This window comes from Bufo bufo, chromosome 4, assembly GCF_905171765.1.
Source record: "Bufo bufo chromosome 4, aBufBuf1.1, whole genome shotgun sequence".
Lineage (NCBI taxonomy): Eukaryota > Metazoa > Chordata > Amphibia > Anura > Bufonidae > Bufo > Bufo bufo.
The window spans coordinates 475917436-475936424 of record NC_053392.1 but is presented as its reverse complement, the minus strand read 5'-3'; the positions used below and the strand labels follow the sequence as shown (position 1 = coordinate 475936424).

The 18989-nt window shown below is 48.0% G+C and overlaps 1 protein-coding gene across 4 annotated transcripts in view; it reads left to right on the top strand.

Annotated features, from left to right (window-relative positions):
- Positions 1 to 706: 706 nt before the first annotated feature.
- ADGB (androglobin) overlaps positions 707 to 18989 on the top strand; it is a 339135-nt gene continuing 320852 nt past the window's right edge. For all 4 annotated transcript variants that reach the window (XM_040427354.1, XM_040427353.1, XM_040427352.1 and 1 more), the window contains exon 1: positions 707 to 780. In XM_040427354.1, the coding sequence (XP_040283288.1) occupies positions 707 to 780 (74 nt within the window). The remainder of the gene's footprint in view (positions 781 to 18989) is intronic.

The window sequence follows — 18989 nt, the reverse complement described above, 5'->3', positions numbered from 1 at the left end:
AAGGGGGGGGGGAATAATTACTATGTAGGGCATAAAGGGGGGGAATAATTACTATGTGGGGCATAACGGGGGGGGGGGGGGAATAATTACTATGTGGGGGCATAAATGGGGGAATAATTACTGTGTGGGGGCATAAAAGGGTGAATAATTACTATGTGGAGCATAAAGAGGGAAATAATTACTATGTGGGGGCATAAAGGGGGGAATAGTTACTGTGTGGGGGCATTAAGAGGACTGGGTGGGTATAATTGTATTTTAGGCGGGAGTTACAGGCTTAGCTTATGATGAAAAAGTTTGCCAGGACGTGGTGCCCCACGAAATACCCCTCTTTCTACTTCTCTAAAGTTTGGAAGTGCCTACTGGGCACACTATCTATATGAGTCACATATAGCACAATGCAGGTCAATGGAGAATTTGCAGGAGCGGCATTTCAAGAGTAATGAGAGACAGAGGCATTTGGGACAAAAGTAGCAGGAATTGAGGGACATCTGGGAGCTATTGGACCGTACAAGCCGGGGCCAGGAGCGCGGTACCGGCTGCACTTTGCTGTGTCTGAACACACACACACACACACACACTGAGGTAACCGGCGACCTCCGGCGCGCGCTCCCGCCACATGGACGCGCAGCCCTCGTCTCCTAGCGACCGACAGACGCGCCGCTTCCAGTACAGCACACAGCCGAACAGATAGCGCGGGGCCGCCACCATGTCCTCCAAACAAGCCAAGAAGAAGGAGTCCGGGCATCGCCTGAGCTCAGCAATGGGGCAGACGCCCAGAGAGTGAGTGTGGGCAGGACGGGCAGAGGGAGGGACTGCTCACTGCTGGGGCCCTGTACTGCTGCCTCTGGAGGGGCCCCACCTATTAGATCACTCACTGGTATAGGACCTGGCATCTCTAGTGCCCATAACTACTCCTTCTATTCAGCTACTAGGGCTACAGCTGGCACTGCTTTAATTACAGTATATACCATCTGCCATTACTAGAAGGGTATGTCCAGGTGTGGGGTAAATATTGGGAATTCTGTGCAGCCTCAATTATGAGGCAAATGCGGAACCTGCTCCTATCTCCATTCATTGCTATGGGAGTTCCGAAAATAGGCGATCGAGTGCGCTTGGCTGTTTTGGGTAGTCCCATAGCGGTAAACAGAGAGCGCGACTTTCTCTCCATTCACCCCTATGGCACTGCCCGAAGTAGGTGATCTGGCACTCAGCTCCTATAACGGTGGATGGCCGTTTGGAGATAGGAGTGGGTCCCTGACAGGGCACCTATTTGACACTGATGGCATAGCCTAGCGATATTCCATCAAGGTCCCAGATGGGCCAACCCCTTTAAGAAACCGACCGATGCTGCGGGTTTGCAGTGCGGAACCTGAAAGCCACAGAAGACCCACCGCCATTCCTCCAGCTATGCCGCCATAAGGCATCCCATTTCGGTTGTGTTTTGCGGCAGATCCACACACCAAGAGTGAAAAAAAATGCCAGGAACAAAAAAGCATTGATGGTTGTGCTTTTTAGACTTTTCCCTCTTGGCTTTCCGCTGAGCCTGTAAAAACAAAACAAAACAAAAAAAATGAAAAAAGCAGTAAAAGCAGCCATTGGTTACACTGCTGCCAACCAGCGGGCATTTCTTAGCTTGCATAAAAGATCCAAACACCCAGCGAACAGGCGTCTTATGTATTGTTGGCAGACTGCTGCCCTGTTTAGTCCTCCTCCTCCTGGATGGACCCCTTTTGGGTCAGGGCCCCAAAGCTGCCGCTTCCCCTATAGTTGCACCCCTGAATCTATGTGACACTTGGGACTATAATCTATGTCCATGTCCACGTCACAAGAATATGCTGTGGAATCCATACTTACCCAGGGCATCAGCCCCACCCCGAGAAGGCCTCAGACCTACCCGTCTATGGGAATCCACAGCACAGATCTGAGGCTGACCCTTGCATTTCTGCTGCTGGTTTGGTGGCCACGGACCAGTACATGGAATTCCGTGGCGCTGATCCGTATATGGTTTCCACGTGAAGAAGTGACAAGTCACTTCTTTTTTTCCTGTGACATATCTCAGTTCTGGTCCAAATGAACTGCAGCACGGATTCCTATTGGAAACAGTGGGAGGTGGAATACAAGTAGATTTCAGCGCAGAAGACGGGTTGGAATCTATGTGAAGTTTCCTCCATGTGAACATGTCCTTATGTCGTATTAGGTGGCGCGTGGTGTCCATGCTGATGGGAGGGCTCCATAGCATCATGTGAATGGTGTGTCCACTGACCCGGGACTCTATGAGCACAATAAGCTGAGGAACAATACGGTACCATGGTATTGCAATATCTGGTGATGCCATGGCAGTACTATGTGATAATAACTGTATGACGTGACAGGACGATACTGTGCTATTATGCTATCATTGCTATGTGTTACTACTGTGTGGTCATGGTATTGTATCATGTCCAATTCTCTATCATGTGGGTCTAGTTTGTTGGCACATTAACCTACGTGACAGTACAAGGTGGTAATATGACGTTATGTGACACTACTGTGTGTGGAGGATAGGATGCAATGGTATTCTGTTATGTTGTACTGCTGTGTGCACGCATTCCGTGTCCCTGGTGGTCTAGGGTAATGAAAGAGTCAGGCCTTTCCAATGTTGTGTCTAAACTCCATGCTCCGCAAGGACCTTGTGATGTCACAAGGTCACATGACATGCGGAAGTCACGTGGGTTTGAAGCAGCCGCCGGATGTACCTGCAGGAATAGATCTACATCCCATGCGCTCTGGTAATAAGCATTAGTAATATAACTAACCCTAAGGCCTCATGCACACGACAGTGAAAAATGGTCGTGTAATGGCCGTCGCACGGCCATTTTTATCACCAATGAAAGCCTATGGGGCTATTCACATGGCCGTTCTTTTGAAGGCCAGTGAATAGGGTCCTTCCAAAAATAGGACATGTCCTATTTTTGCCCGTTTTCGCCGCTGGACGGACCCCAACAGACTTTTTTTTCACTGTCACTTGCATGAGGCCTAAGGGCTTGTTCACACGACCGTGCCGGATGCCGCCCGTGTGCCTTCCGCAATTTGCGGAACGGAACAGGAGGCTCATTATAGAAATGCCTATTCTTGTCCGCAAAATGGACAACAATAGGACGGGACTCATAATTTTTGCGGGGCCACGGAACGGAGCAACGGATGCGGACAGCACACAGAGTGCTGTCTGCATCTTTTGCGGACCCATTGAAATGAATGGTTCCGTATACGGACCGTATACGGAACGCAAAATACGTCCGTGTTAACGAGCCCTAATGATGGTGTTTAGGGTGGGGCATCTGCTCACTTTAAAATTGAGCCTTTGAATGTGACATGACCATGTGACGTCAGAAGGCCCTTACCCACTTTCCAGGCATTGTTCCTGTGACAGGAAGCTGAATTTTCCATTTCCTCTTCCTGTCTGACACTGATCATAGAGATGGTTGCATGCCAGGGATAGAGACAACTGCATGGTCATAATGCTATACCGATCGTTATCATATCGATCAGGTCTGGGGAAGATTTTCCATATCACGAACAGTGCTCGCCTGGGCAAATTTCTTGATTTGCCCCGACTGCACAAAGGCATGGGGCAAACTTTTGTCTTGTCAGGGAACCACGTGTTCTGCAGTTCAGTGCAATCCTGTCACTGGTCTGATTTACAAATATTGTAACCTAAGGCCAAAGGGGTTGTCCCACGAAAAATATTCTACAGTTTTCAAACCAGCACCTGGATCTAAATACTTCTGTGATTGGATGTAATTAAAAATTTAGCATAGCCACTGAGTTATTTAATAAAATGCATCTGTATAGCGCCAACTGCAGTTTGTTTTTTTCTTATTTCTTTGTCCTGCTCACTGAGAAGGCCGCACATGCTCAGTTTCATCCTTCAACTGCCTCTGAGCTGTGATAGGGAGAGTACCGACACGCCTCCTGAGCTGTAGCAGAATAGACACGCCTCCTGAGCTGTAGCAGAATAGACACGCCTCCTGAGCGGTAGCAGAATAGACACGCCTCCTGAGCTGTAGCAGAATAGACACGCCTCCTGAGCTGTAGCAGAATAGACACGCCTCCTGAGCGGTAGCAGAATAGACACGCCTCCTGAGCGGTAGCAGAATAGACACGCCTCCTGAGCTGTAGCAGAATAGACACGCCTCCTGAGCTGTAGCAGAATAGACACGCCTCCTGAGCTGTAGCAGAATAGACACGCCTCCTGAGCTGTAGCAGAATAGACACGCCTCCTGAGCTGTAGCAGAATAGACACGCCTCCTGAGCGGTAGCAGAATAGACACGCCTCCTGAGCTGTAGCAGAATAGACACGCCTCCTGAGCTGTAGCAGAATAAACACGCCTCCTGAGCGGTAGCAGAATAGACACGCCTCCTGAGCTGTAGCAGAATAGACACGCCTCCTGAGCTGTAGCAGAATAAACACGCCTCCTGAGCGGTAGCAGAATAGACACGCCTCCTGAGCGGTAGCAGAATAGACACGCCTCCTGAGCTGTAGCAGAATAGACACGCCTCCTGAGCTGTAGCAGAATAGACACGCCTCCTGAGCGGTAGCAGAATAGACACGCCTCCTGAGCGGTAGCAGAATAGACACGCCTCCTGAGCGGTAGCAGAATAGACACGCCTCCTGAGCTGTAGCAGAATAGACACGCCTCCTGAGCTGTAGCAGAATAGACACGCCTCCTGAGCGGTAGCAGAATAGACACGCCTCCTGAGCGGTAGCAGAATAGACACGCCTCCTGAGCTGTAGCAGAATAAACACGCCTCCTGAGCGGTAGCAGAATAGACACGCCTCCTGAGCTGTAGCAGAATAGACACGCCTCCTGAGCTGTAGCAGAATAGACACGCCCCCTGAGCTGTAGCAGAATAGACACGCCCCCTGAGCTGTAGCAGAATAGACACGCCCCCTGAGCTGTAGCAGAATAGACACGCCCCCTGAGCTGTCGGCTTGATATAAATCAGAGCAGTGAATGGGGAGATCTCTGGACCATGTGAGGTACAGGGCTGGTTCTAGCTTTGTTAGAAATAGATTGTCATGTACAATATGGTGTCTCATTGTTATTTTTTACATAAGCTGTCACCGGGTTGTCCTTGTCTTGTTCTTCCCATGGATTTAAAGCACATCAATAGGAATGCATCATTTTAGGCTTCTTAGCTATAACTAATCACCCGGGTGTTCTTATTTCTGCAAAATGCAAATCATTCATCAAAACTAAAGCTTTCAAGGATCCTTTGAACTCTGAATATTGCAGTCAGCTTTTTCTAATTCGCTGCTCCTTGAAATATTATTGTCACAGTTTTGATTAAGGGCTGAATGGAAAGTTTTCTTATTTTTGATTGGAATATGAGTTCTGAAGTATATTGCGTACTGTGCACACAAATTATTAACGGGAGATCTAAAGCTCTCTCAACAAATGGCATTAAAGCAGGGCTCGATAAATCCCAGGCGCCAGGTCGCCATGGCGACCAGAAATTTAGTCCTGGCGCTTGGGTATTTGTCAGCCCGTTTTCAAAGGTGCCCGGGCGATGGGTGCGGAGCTGCCGTTCTGTCCGGAGGCAGCACCGTTTGAAACAGCTCCGTCACAGCACACAATAGCAGAGACGCTGGCAGCAGGGAGGGGAGGGGCTCGGGAGGAGTGTAATCTGATCCTAGAGTGGAAGCTGCTTCTGCCAGCCCCTCCCCTCCCCGCCCACCAACCAATCAGAGCTGAGGCAATGCAAGCACTAGCAGCTCTGGGTCACTGACACAAGTACAGGAGGGAGTCTAGAAAGAATCGAATGAGTCTCAGGTTAAAAGAATCTAAAGATCCGATTAGTTAGAGACTCATTCGATTCTTTGAGTTAAAAGAACAGGTTACACTGAGGCTGATGCTTTTGTTGCTGCAGTGATAAGATTAAGGGACAGGAGCAGAGAGATAAAAGTGACAGGACACAGTTTAGATTACAGGTTGAATTAACCCTTTAGGGTCAAATTGGCTTCTCAAGGAGATATACATGTTAAAGGCATCCCTTCTTCTGTCTCATTCAGTAGCTATATAACTAAGGCTACTTTCACACTTGCGGCGGACCTTCCGCTGTTTCGCCGGACCACCGCTCCGTCCCCAGTGACTATAATGGGGGCAGAGCTCTGGCGCAGCACGGCAGTGCATGGTGAAAGGCCGCCGGACTAAAAGTACTGCATGTCCAACTTTTTAGTCCGGCGGCCTCTCACCGCGAACTGCCATGCTGCGCCGGAGCTCCACCCCCGTCCCCATTATAGTCAATAGGGTCCGGGGACGGAGCGGCGGTATATGCAACATGGTATACAGCATTATTGGGGGGCTCTATGGAAAAGTGGGGGGGGGGACACACTATGGGGGCACCTACTGGGGGCTTTATGATGCGGCTCCGCCTGGCTCCTAACTTTTTTAGCTGGCTCCTAGATTCCAAGGAAATTTGTCAAGCCCTGGATTAAAGGGTGTGTGCCCAGTTTTAAACATTTACCCTATGCACAGGATGGGGGATGTGTCTGATCAGTAGAGGTCCCAGCGGGGGCTCAGATCACCAGAACGCTGCCGCTCTATTCATCTCTATGGGACTGCCATAGGTAGCCGAGTACACCGCGCTACAATCTCTGGTAGTCCTATAGAGTGGCTGCGTGCATGAACGACCGCTACTCCGTTCACACTATGATGCCCAGGACCCCCATTCTTGTGATCGGTGGTGCCTCCCCAATTAGACATTGCCCCTACTAACTTAGTTGTTCTGACATGTCATGTTTCTGGTGTCACATACTCACCTGTCTTCGCTTCCTAGTCAAACACAGCCCCTCTGCCACGGCGCCACCAGCGTTGCTCTTTCGCTATCGGGGAGCAGAGACACCAGACCAATCAGGCTTGATGCAGGCATCACATGCTTCCTGTTGGCGGGGTATTTAAACAAGCACCTGCTAGCCATAGTTGCCTGTGATTGGTCTTCTCACCTCACACGCTTAGTTTGACTTTCATATTGGACTCCTGGATTGCTGTTATTCTGCCCGTTTGTGACATTGCCTGTGACTTTCTGATTTGGTATCTGGTGTGACCTCCTGGTATTGACCCTTTTCTGGTATTGAACTACACTTTGGTAACACTCTCTGGTTTAACTTTACTCTCTGGTTTTTTACCTTGGCTTGCTTTACTCTGTATTGGCATGCTGCCTCTGCCTGTGTTGTCTACTCTAGGTTCTGTCTCAGTTTGTCTTTCATTTCCTTTTAGGTCCACTGCACTTAGCTAGACCATGGACCGTCACCAAGTTGGGGGCCACCATTTAGGATTGATTGTCAAAGTAGGTAGTGACAGTGATGTGGTTGGAGACTAGGTGGTGCACTGATCCGTACCCATCTTGACATCTGGCCTTCAGATTCATCAGGGAGCACAACATGAATATGAAGAAGCTTCTACACAGTATAGTGGCATTTGGGCCAGATTGTACCTAGGAAGTAGGGATCGACCGATTATCGGTTTTACCGATATTATCGGCCGATATTGAGGATTTTGACCGTTATCGGTATCGGCATCTATTTTGCCGATATACCGATAACGTATTGGGAACACAGAACGCGCTGCTCTCAGCGCTCTCTGTGTTCCCTCCGCAGCACAGGGGAGAAGGAAGCAGTGTCTCCCTCCCCCTGTGCTGCTGCTGCCGCTGCCGCCAATGAGAGGAGAGAAGATAAAAGAAGGGGAGGGGCTGTGGCCACCGCTCCACCAATGAAGATACCTCTCTCATTAATTCATATACAGGAGGCGGGAGCTGGCTGCAGAATCACATAGCCGGCTCCCGACCTCTATGAATTGTAGCTGCGGTCCGCGGTAGTTAACCCCTTAGGTGCCGCGGATCGCAGCTACCGCTCATAGAGGTCGGGAGCCGGCTATGTGATTCTGCAGCCAGCTCCCGCCTCCTGTATATGAATGATTGAGAGACTTATCTTCATTGGTGGCGCAGTGCGCCCCCCCCAAGCCCCCCCAGTATTAACCCCTTAAGGACCGGGCTCATTTTCACCTTAAGGACCAGGCCATTTTTTGCAAATCTGACCAGTGTCACTTTAAGTGCTCATAACTTTAAAACGCTTTGACTTACCCAGGCCGTTCTGAGATTGTTTTTTCGTCACATATTGTACTTCATGACACTGCTAAAATTGGGTCAAAAAAGTTAATTTTTTTGCATAAAAAAATACAATTTTTACCGTAAATTTTGAAAAATTAGCAAATTTCAAATTTTCAGTTTCTCTACCTCTGTAATACATAGTAATACCCCCAAAAATTGTGATGACTTTACATTCCCCATATGTCTACTTCATGCTTGAATTGTTTTGGGAATGATATTTTATTTTTTGGGGATGTTACAAGGCTTAGAAGTTTAGAAGCAAATTTTGAAATTTTCAGAAATCTTCAAAATCCCACTTTTTATGGACCAGTTCAGGTTTGAAGTCATATTGTGAGGCTTAGATAATAGAAACCTCCCAAAAATGACCCCATTCTAGAAACTACACCCCTCAAGGTATTCAAAACTGTTTTTTCAAACTTTGTTAACCCTTTAGGTGTTCCACAAGAGTTAATGGCAGATGGAGAAACAATTTTGAAATTTATATTTTTTGGAAAATTTTCCAATATAATCAATTTTTTCCAGGAGTAAAACAAGGGTTAACTGCCAAACAACATTCAAAATGGGTTGCCCTGATTCTGTAGTTTGCAAAAACACCCCATATGTGGTCGTAAACTACTGTTTGGCCGAACGGTAGCACATAGAAGGAGGGGAACACCATATGGGTTTTGGAAGGCAGATTTGGCAGGACTGGTTTTGTTTATACCATGTCCCATTTGAAGCCCCCTGTTGCACCCCTAGAATAGAAATTTCAAAAAAGTGACTCCATCTAAGAAAGTACACCCCTCAAGGTATTCAAAACTGGGTTTACAAACTTTGTTAACCCTTTAGGTGTTCCACAAGAGTTAATGGCAGATGGAGAAACAATTTTGAAATTTCTATTTTTTGGAAAATTTTCCAATATAATCAATTTTTTCCAGGAGTAAAACAAGGGTTAACTGCCAAACAACACTCAAAATGGGTTGCCCTGATTCTGTAGTTTGCAAAAACACCCCATATGTGGTCGTAAACTACTATTTGGCTAAACGGCAGGACATAGAAGAAGGGGAACGTCAGTTTTGGAAGGCAGATTTTGCTGGACTGGTTTATTGACACCATGTACCCTTTCAAGCCCCCTGATGCACCCCTAGAGTAGAAACTCCATAAAAGTGACCCCATCTAGGAAACTACGGGATAAGGTGGTTGTTGTTTTGGGACTATTTTTGGGGTAAATTTGATTTTTGGTTGCTCTATATTAGTCTTTTTTGAGGCAATGTAACAAAAAAATGTAATTCTAAAATTGTTTCTACATTCACTATTTGGTTTTGTGGAACACCTAAAGGGTTAACATAGTTTGTAAAGTACCTTTTGAATACCTTGAGGGGTGTAGTTTCTTAGATGGGGTCACTTTTTTGGAGTTTCTAGTCTGCCTTCCAGAAACCATATGGAGTTCCCTTCGTTCTATGCCCTGCCGTGCGGCTATATAACCATTTACGACCACATATGGGGTGTTTCTGCAAACTACAGAATCGGGGCAATAAATATTTAGTTTTGTTTGGCTGTTAACCCTTGCTTTATTACCGGCAAAATGGATTCAAATTGAAATTTTGCCCAAAAATTGGTGTTTTGGCACAGTTTTTATTTTATATTTTTAACACCGTTCATCCGAGGCGTTTGGTCAAAAGTTATTTTTATAGCGACGACTTTTACGCACGCGACGATGCCCAATATGTATGGCTCTCAGACTTTGGAGACACTAAGCAGGCATCCTAAAACTGCGGCCCTCCAGATATTGTAAAACTACAATTCCCACCATGCCCTGCTGATGGCTGTAGGTTGTCTGGGCATGCTGGGAGTTATAGTTTTACAACATCTGGAGGGCCGCAGTTTGAGGATGCCTGCTCTAAAACTAATATTTTTGGGGGAAAGAAAAATTGTTTCCGTGTCTCCAAAGTCTGAGAGCCATAGTGTTTTATGTTCTCTAGTGGACTGTTGAGGATTATAAAAATTTAGTACTCCATGGAAGTGTGATACTCCCTGAAGCAATTGATAATGCAGAGGCCCGGATGATCGGGGCAAGTGTCACATTGAGTAGTGGTGTCCTTCCGTATCCCCCTCTTGTGACACACTCTGCACTTTTTTTGGGTTCGTCCCTTCTTTCCAGTATGGGGGACCACACCTGGAAAGTGTTGGCCAGGGACGATCCGGGCGCCTCCAATTCCCGAGGTACTCCGGCCTGCTCTTTCCCGGTCCGAAAAGATCAGGTCTTTGAGGACTGCCTCATAGAACTGGAGGAATGTCCCTGTGCTGCCAGCGCTTCGGGATAGTACAAAAGAGTTGTACATGGCAACCTGTACCAAGTAGACCGCAACTTTTTTGTACCATGCCCGGGTTTTGCGCATGGCGTTATATGGCGTGAGGACTTGATCAGAGAGATCAACTCCTCCCATATACCGATTGTAGTCGACGATACAATCGGGCTTGAGGACCGTTGCCGCGGTACCTCGCACAGGGACAGGGGTGGTGCCGTTACCGTGGATTGTGGACAGCATAAGGACATCCCTCTTGTCCTTATACCTGACCAGCAACAGGTTTCCACTGGTAAGGGCACGGGTCTCACCCCTGGGGATAGGTACCTGGAGGGGGTAGGCAGGGAGGCCGCGTTGATTTTTCCGCACGGTCCCACAAGCGAACGTGGATCTGGCGGCAAGGGACCTGAACAAGGGAATGCTGGTATAAAAGTTATCCACGTACAAGTGGTAACCATTATCCAGCAGTGGGTACATAAGGTCCCACACGAGTTTCCCGCTAACACCCAGAGTGGGGGGACATTCTGGGGGTTCAATACGGGAATCTCGCCCCTCGTACACACGAAATTTGTAAGTGTACCCTGAGGCACTCTCACAAATTTTGTATAGCTTCACGCCATACCTCGCCCGCTTTGTGGGAATGTATTGGCGGAAACTGAGTCTCCCCTTGAACGCAACGAGAGACTCATCAACCGCGACCTCCCTTCCAGGTACGTAGGCCTGCTGAAATGTGGCCCCAAAGTGATCGATGACCGGCCGTATCTTATACAGCCGGTCATAGGCAGGATCACTTCGGGGGGGACATGCTGCATTATCGGAATAATGCAGACATTTCCGGATGGCCTCAAACCGGTGACGTATCATGACCATACTGTACAGTGGGGTCTGGTATAGGACGTCCCCACTCCAGTATTGCCTGACACTGGGTTTTTGGACTAGACCCATATGCAGCACGAGGCCCCAAAATGTCCTCATTTCGGCTGCACTGACCGGCGTCCAGCCACCGGGTCTAGCCAAAACTGAGCCTGGGTTTTGAGCGACGAACTGTTGGGCGTACAGATCCGTCTGCTCCACCATCAAATTCACCAGTGAGTTACTGAAAAAAAAACTAAAATAGTCTATTTCAGTAAACCCCACTGTGGGAATCTGGATTCCAGGATTGCCAGCAAAATCCGGAATCTCAGGCTCAAAGTCCACTGGGGGACACCAGCTAAGTTCATCGGCAGGGGGCTCCGGTGGACTTATTTGGTGGGCCGGGAAACCAGTACGAACCCCAGGGCGGCTCGTACTAGGGTGGGCCACAGGATCCCTAGCATGTGGGGCCCCTGGCTCCGCCTGGCGGCGTCTCCGCCGCCTTGGTGGCTCATCGTCATCAGATGATGATGAGGAGGATGCGGATGATAAAAGGAATGTGGGGTCATCCTCATCCTCACTGGGGCTCTCAGAGTCGGAGGCAATCTGGGCGTATGCCTCCTCGGCCGAGAACATCCGGCGGGCCATGGGTGTGTGTGCGTGTAGGTGTGCGTGTGTGGCAAACTTTATTATATGTGCGTGTGTGTGGGGGCAACGGGTGTTCGCGTACTAAAAAGTCCAGGCAAAAAAATGGGCAAGTGTTAGAAAAAAAAAAAGTTAAAACTTGCTGATCAGCGGTACAACGCTGATCAGCGGTCGGTGGGGTGGTGGGGCGGGCGATGCGCTAACAGTGGACGGACGCTAAAAAGTGCCGGCCAGTCAGCGCACGCAGAAAAAAAAAAGTGGTGGTGAGTGGGGGGTGGGGGGGGGCTGGTGGGGGGTGGGGGGGGCTGGTGGGGGGTGGGTGGGGGGGGGAGGCAGGTGGGGGGGGGGAAGTGGCTGGTGGGGGGTGGGTGGGGGGGCAAGTGGCAGGAGGGGTCTGGGTTAGGGTTAGATGGAAGTTTGGAAGTTTGGAATAAAAGTACTTTTTTTTTTTTTTTTCTAACTTACTTTTCCCTTCTTTCCCTGCCTAACGGTGCCTCTCCCTCACTGACCCTAACCTACCTGGGTGGCGATGGGTGCAGGAGGGTGATGGATTCCGATTAGGGGGACACAGGAGCTGGTGCTGGACGATGCTGCACGGTCAGGGTGCTGGACAGGAAGAGGAGGGGAGAGAGGAGCGCAGGAAGTTTGAATCTCGCGCCTCTCTCCCCTGCACCAATCAGCACCCTGGACAGCGGCATTCAGCACCAGGGCCAGCACCGCCTCTCCAAATCCTCGGACTGCGATAGGTGGTGTATAATTACGCCACCGATCGCAGTCTTTTTCCGGTTCATCGGGTCACAGGACACCCGAATGGACCGGAAACGCAGAAAACCGCAGGTCTGAATTGACCTGCGGTTTTCTGCGATCGCCGATACGGGGGGGTCAAATGACCCCCCCCTGCATTGTTACGGGATGCCGGCTGAATGATTTCAGCCGAAATCCCGTTCCGATTAACCCCTGCGGCGCCGGAGTTCCGATTTTAAGTCAGGACGTACCGGTACGTCCTCGGTCCTTAAGGACTCGGGAAATAGGGCGTACCGGTACGTCCTAGGTCCTTAAGGGGTTAATCATTGGTGGCGCAGTGTGCCCCCCACCCCCATCCCAATAGTAAAAACATTGGTGACGCAGTGCGCCCCCCCAAGCCCCCCAGTATTAATCATTGGTGGCGCAGTGCGCCCCCCACCCCCATCCCAATCCCAATAGTAAAAACATTGGTGGCGCAGTGCGCCCCACCACCCAGTATTAATCATTGGTGGCAGTGGCCACAGGATCCCCTCTCCCCTGCTCCTCCGATCGGAGCACCAGCAGTGTAATCCTGGGGCTCCGATCGGTTACCATGGCAGCCAGGACGCTACTGAAGCCCTGGCTGCCATGTTTAGCTCCATGCTGCTGTGTGCACAGAGCAGCAGGGACAGTGTGAGCTCCTATTCACCCTGATAGAGATCTATCAGGGTGAATAGGACAAGGGTTCTAGTCCCTAAGGGGGCTAAAAGTTAGTAAAAAAAAAATGAAAAAGATTTACAAAAAAAATAAAAAATACACGTTAACAATAAAATATTAATTTTCAGCAGATTTGTGTAGGAAATTATTTTTTTCTCAAAAATAAAAATACCCAGAATATCGGTATAAATTATCGGCTATCGGCCTGAAAGTTCACAAATTATCGGTATCGGCCCTAAAAAATCTATATCGGTCGATCCCTACTAGGAAGGGCAAAATCAGGGAGATTGCATATGGCAGGACTACAAAATCCCCTTGATTTTGCCCCCCTATATACAGTCTGGCCCAAGTTCCACAATACTGTGTAGGAGGCTTTAGGTACTGTTAGGTTAGCAGTCCATGCCCACCGCTGCTATACTACTGTCACTGCTGTATGTGAGCAACAAGAGTATACACAGTAAAAAGAGCTACTGACCGGACCCAAACTAGGGAGGATAAAGGGTGACCCCTGTCAGACCCTCAAAGCTCTCCCTATGCTGCTAAAGCACATGCCCGGATCCAAATGGCGGAACGAGGCATGCCCGCGTACCTAAGACTGATGACCACTGTAACCCTACAATAGTGGAAGGGGCACGGCCACCGGTGCCCTGCTCAGTATATGGAGGGAACCGTGGCCACCTCAGATCCAGTCAGAAAATAACCAGGTACACAACAATGTCTGCACACTTAGCTGAAGGAGCTGCAGCCGCAGAGAAGACGGATCCAAGGACAGCTGGCAATATCCGGAGTGCTTGCTGCAGCAGAACACAGTTCCAGTGAACTGATAGCTACAAGTGAAGATACTCAAGCAAGAGCTACAACTGAAATGAGAAATATAATCCACGCCCTACAATAGGAGGAGGGGTGATTTAAAGGCAGGGAAATCAAACGCAGGAGGAACAGCTGGAAGGAAGGAAACAGAAAGTAAAGACTTCATCACAGGGGCGGAGAAACAGAGCAGTGAGAACGTCTCAAAGTTCTGGTAGTGACAACTACTCACCATGCCGTTCAACGTCCTCTGCAAGCTACTGTCTCCATTGCTTCTGTCTCTGTTCCTTTAGGGCAGGGATGGGAGACCTCTGGCCCGTGGGCCACATACGGCCCTCAGTATCATCTCATATGGCCCCCGGTTCCCTGTCCGCCTGCCAGATCATACCGTACTTTTCGGGTTAATTTGGGCTGGAGGGTCTGATCTGAGACTGATTATATCTGATCTGGGGCTGATTGGGTCTAGGGGGTCTGATCTAAGGCTGGTTGGCTTGGGGGGTCCGATCTGAGACTGATTACATCTGATCTGTGGGTCTGATCTGATGGAGGCTGCGGGGGGCTGATAGGCATTGGGGAGTCGATCTGAGGCTGATTGGGGTCTGATGGGAGCTGGGGAGTCTGATCTGAGGCTAATGAAGGCTGGGGGGTGTCTGATCTGAGGCTGATGTAGGATGGGGGGTCTGATGGGAGGCTGATCAGAGGCTGATGGAGGTAGGGGGTCTGATCTGAGGCTGATGGAGCTTGGTGGTCTAATATATTTGACCAAATGTCGCAGCCTAATTTTTATGTTGATAATTTAGTATGGCTGCAAACAATGTTACAGATATTCAAACGGCCCTCGACAGCAAAAAGGTTCCCCACCGCTGCCTTAGGGAATGCTCACCTGTGGCCTCTTAAAGGGCAAGTGTGCACATTTGCAAATCCTTCCCCATCCAATGGATGAGGGTCACTGGATATTTAAGTAACCCTCTCCAGGCAGAGGGTGCCTGAGCTTTGAGGCTCCTTGTGATCAGCAAAAGAGTTTGGAAGACTTTGTGCTTCAGAGATTTCCTTGCGATTTGTCTGCATTATCCAGCCTTTGTTCCTTCTGTGTTCCCATCCTACCTGTGTGCTCCTGACCTCACTTCAGTTTCAGTTTAAGTCTGTGTTTAAGTTCTCCCAGTCTGACTGACTGTCTTGGTTCCTGTCTGCCTTGTTCTTGCATCCATCACTACCCCACACGCTAGCTCTCCTAATATCTCCCGTTCCTTGGTGCCTGATATCTGCAGTTCTAGTATTAGAGACTGTCCAGACCACTTCTGCGATTGTGGTGCATTTTCCCAGCATCCCATCCATCCTGCCAAGTTCTGCCTAAAAACCCTATAATCTGTATAAGTGACTGTTCAGATTATACCTGCGGTTTTGTTTTCTGTGCCTAGAGCCTTTGGTGCTCGCACCAGCATCCCTGATCTCAGAAGGTCAGCTGCCTACAATACTGGGACTATCCCAAGAGGTAGTGGTCTGGCTGCTCTCCTGTGGCGAAGGCCATATCCCTGTACAGAGGTTAAAGAGTGAATATCAGGGAAGCGCCAGAATAATGCCCTTTGGGTTTAGCCCAAAGCCAAACCAGTTAGTTGACACAGTGGGTCCACACTCGCTGATCCATGACAGGTACAGTCTACAGGTAATATAATACTCGCAATATATATATACGTATATATATACTTGCACTAACTTAGCTGTAGACTGATCTCCCTGCATTTATTGAAGATCATTGTGGCACCATAATAGGTATAATATAGTCTGGGCTCAGCATACATCTGGAACCTGCATTCCTTAAATTTAATGGAGGTCGGTATGGCACCAGTGGATGTAGTATTTAGTTTAGGTTCCTGTCCTAAAGAGATCGCCTTGTCGTTAGTGCTGACTAACCTCCATTTTTTTCTTTGCAATATGCCCCAAGAGCCTATCCATTACATACGCTAAACAGGTACTGCAGACACAGTGAGAGACTCTTATTAAGTGTCTTATGCCACAATTTTGGAGTAAAAAAGTCACAAATTATGGCCCACACTATATTTTGCCGAGTGGTGTAGTGCGGCCTATATGTCTCTTCATCTGTCACGGTGCTCCTACCTGAATACAGCGGGACCCCAGGCTTTGGCTCCGTAGAATTAAAAAGGGGAATAATTGAGGAATGAAGGAAAATAATTGAGTCCAGACCTTGAGGTGAAATTCAACGACAGCTTTACCTGAATAAACTTTCATCCAAACGATTTTCAAGGTTTGTCTTGGTCCCAGCAGGCTTTGGCATAAACTGGCAGGCAAACTTGATAGCTTTACTTTCTTTCTTTCTCTGCTGTACTGACAGGCTTGCTCAAATACTCTGCTTTCTTTCTTTATGCTGCACTAAACTCTGCTTAAAGGGGTTCTCCGGGAATTAAGAAAATGAAAATGCTTCAATATTAGTTTATTATAAATATATTCCCAAATACATTTCATTAGTTATAATGGCTTGTCTTGTCTGGGGAGCAATTATTAGAGCAGAGAGGAGGATGAGGAAGGTTTTTACGTCAGTGTTGTGAAGTAACTTGTCCTGCTGTGTGATTAGGACTCTGTGTGTACTTATAGGACGTCGGCCATTTTATTTCCCCCTGATGAATGCTCCCTAGACAAAACAAGCCATTATAACTAATGAAAGGCATTTGGGAATATATTTATAATAAAGTAATATTTAAATATTTTCATTTTCTTAATTCCCGAAGAACTCTTCCTCTTGATGACTTCTCTTATGGTGGCCGAAGAACTATTTTTTTCTGGCCTCTATGGCTTCCAGACATATTTCTTCATGGCCAGCAGAGCTTAGGGTGCTCTGGCTGGCGTAGGCATGCCTGAGCGTGCCCCTGCTCACACTCCTCCTGTCTAGTTTAGAACTAGAACTAACTGGAAACTTTTGCCCCACCCTTCCGGCAGGAAGCAGGACTGGCCCACTTCTGCCCAAAGGGGGGAGAATGGAATGGTAAGTTCCACTCTTTCTAACTATATCTCTGCCATTTGCACTGCCACCTGCTGGTGAACCAGGCACATTACATGTAATAAACAGTTGCATAGAAAGATTATATCATTGCACGATGTAGAGGACCTGGACAGAAATACATAAGATGGCATTTAGGTTAGACCATTAAAGATAATAGCAGGGTGTAGGAATGGTAACACCACTCCGGGGTGTTACAAAATGATAGGAAAAATCTATGCCAGCTCAAAACAGGTTTAGATGTGAATTTCTGGAGCAGGGACTGCCCGGCCTGTGCTTCATAATTTGACGCATTCTGCGCTGATGGACTTTATACTAACAGTGGCGTTTCTAATTCCAGTGTTAATATATCTGCCTCAAGTCAATAGAAAGTCTGCACCTACTACCAAATTAGAAAATGGGCTAAACAGATGTGATGACATCTACTTGGCTGGTTTTGATTTATTAGGTTTAGTATAGTCATTTTCTCCTTGTTCTTGTTTTTTGAGCTAACAGGTTGTATATATAATCCGCTCTTACTTTCCAAGAAGCTGTCATTAGTCGTACTGCCATGAGGACTGCAATTCCTGGTAGACGTATTGATTGACCTAAATCCCAATCTATTTGTAGCATTCTTTACCTTGACTTGGATGCAGAGTGACGTACACATTTTAGCAGAAGGTGCTCGTACGACTTGGACTCTATAGCATCTCATAAAGGCAGTGGTGACCTGACACTTATGCTGTCTGACAGGGGACTGTCTTGTATCTACCCAAGTCGTAAAAGCATATCGAGTGAGCGCTGTCCATCTGTGAAGTCTTGAAAGAAGAGCCCTCAAGACAACAAAGCCCCTGCTTGGCATCAGGTCTATGATGTAGGGTGACAATTTGCTGTCATAATATTTCGTATACTCGCAGACAAGAACTGACAAACCTTATTTTCTTCCAGTTTCTGTTTCAGGCTATGGCTCAGTTCATTTATGCTGAGGGTTGTCAAAGAACTGATGCTTCACCCTTAGGGTTAATAGCCTTCTTCATGTGACTATAAAATATCTGTAAAGCCCACAAACATAAGCACATATTTACCCCAGTTTTGGGCGCATGGAGGGGGGCAGTTTTAGTTTGGCCCTTTCCTCCTTTCACACAGGCAGCCCAAACCTGTGCAGGGCTCTCCTTTACGTAGCTCAACAGTCAGAAAATGTTAAGATAATAATCTGGTTGTCCCAGGATAGTAGACGTAATAACCTGAACTAGTACCAGAAGCAGTGGCAGACATTACCACTATGAAAACCAACGGCAGAGAAAATAAAATTGGGGGTCAGTCAGCACATCCCAGTGCGCAGGTGCACGACGCCATGGCTGAAAGTACAAAAGCAAAAACAAACAATGCAACAGCACTCTGCAAACGCAAATAATAAAGTAAATACAATTGTGTCATACTCACTATAGAAAATGTAAAATGCTGCGTTATAAATGTGAGATTCTTGGAAAATACATTTTGTAGCAAATTATTTGTGCCCGTCTACTGGCGTCCAGGCGATCTCATTAAGGCGGGAACCTAACACTAAATACCACAATTTACTGGTGCCATACCGGCCTCCATTACATTCAGGGAATGCAGGTTTCACATGCATGCCGAGCCCACATTATTTTATACCTCTCATGGTGCCACAATGGCCTCCCATTATATTCAGGGAATGCAGCTTCCACTGGCACCAGTATGGGAACCCACGCTATAATGTACCTCTTTGGTGCCTCACTGGCCTCCATTTTGTTCAGGGAATGCAGCTTCCACTGGCACCAGTAAATTGTGGTACTTAG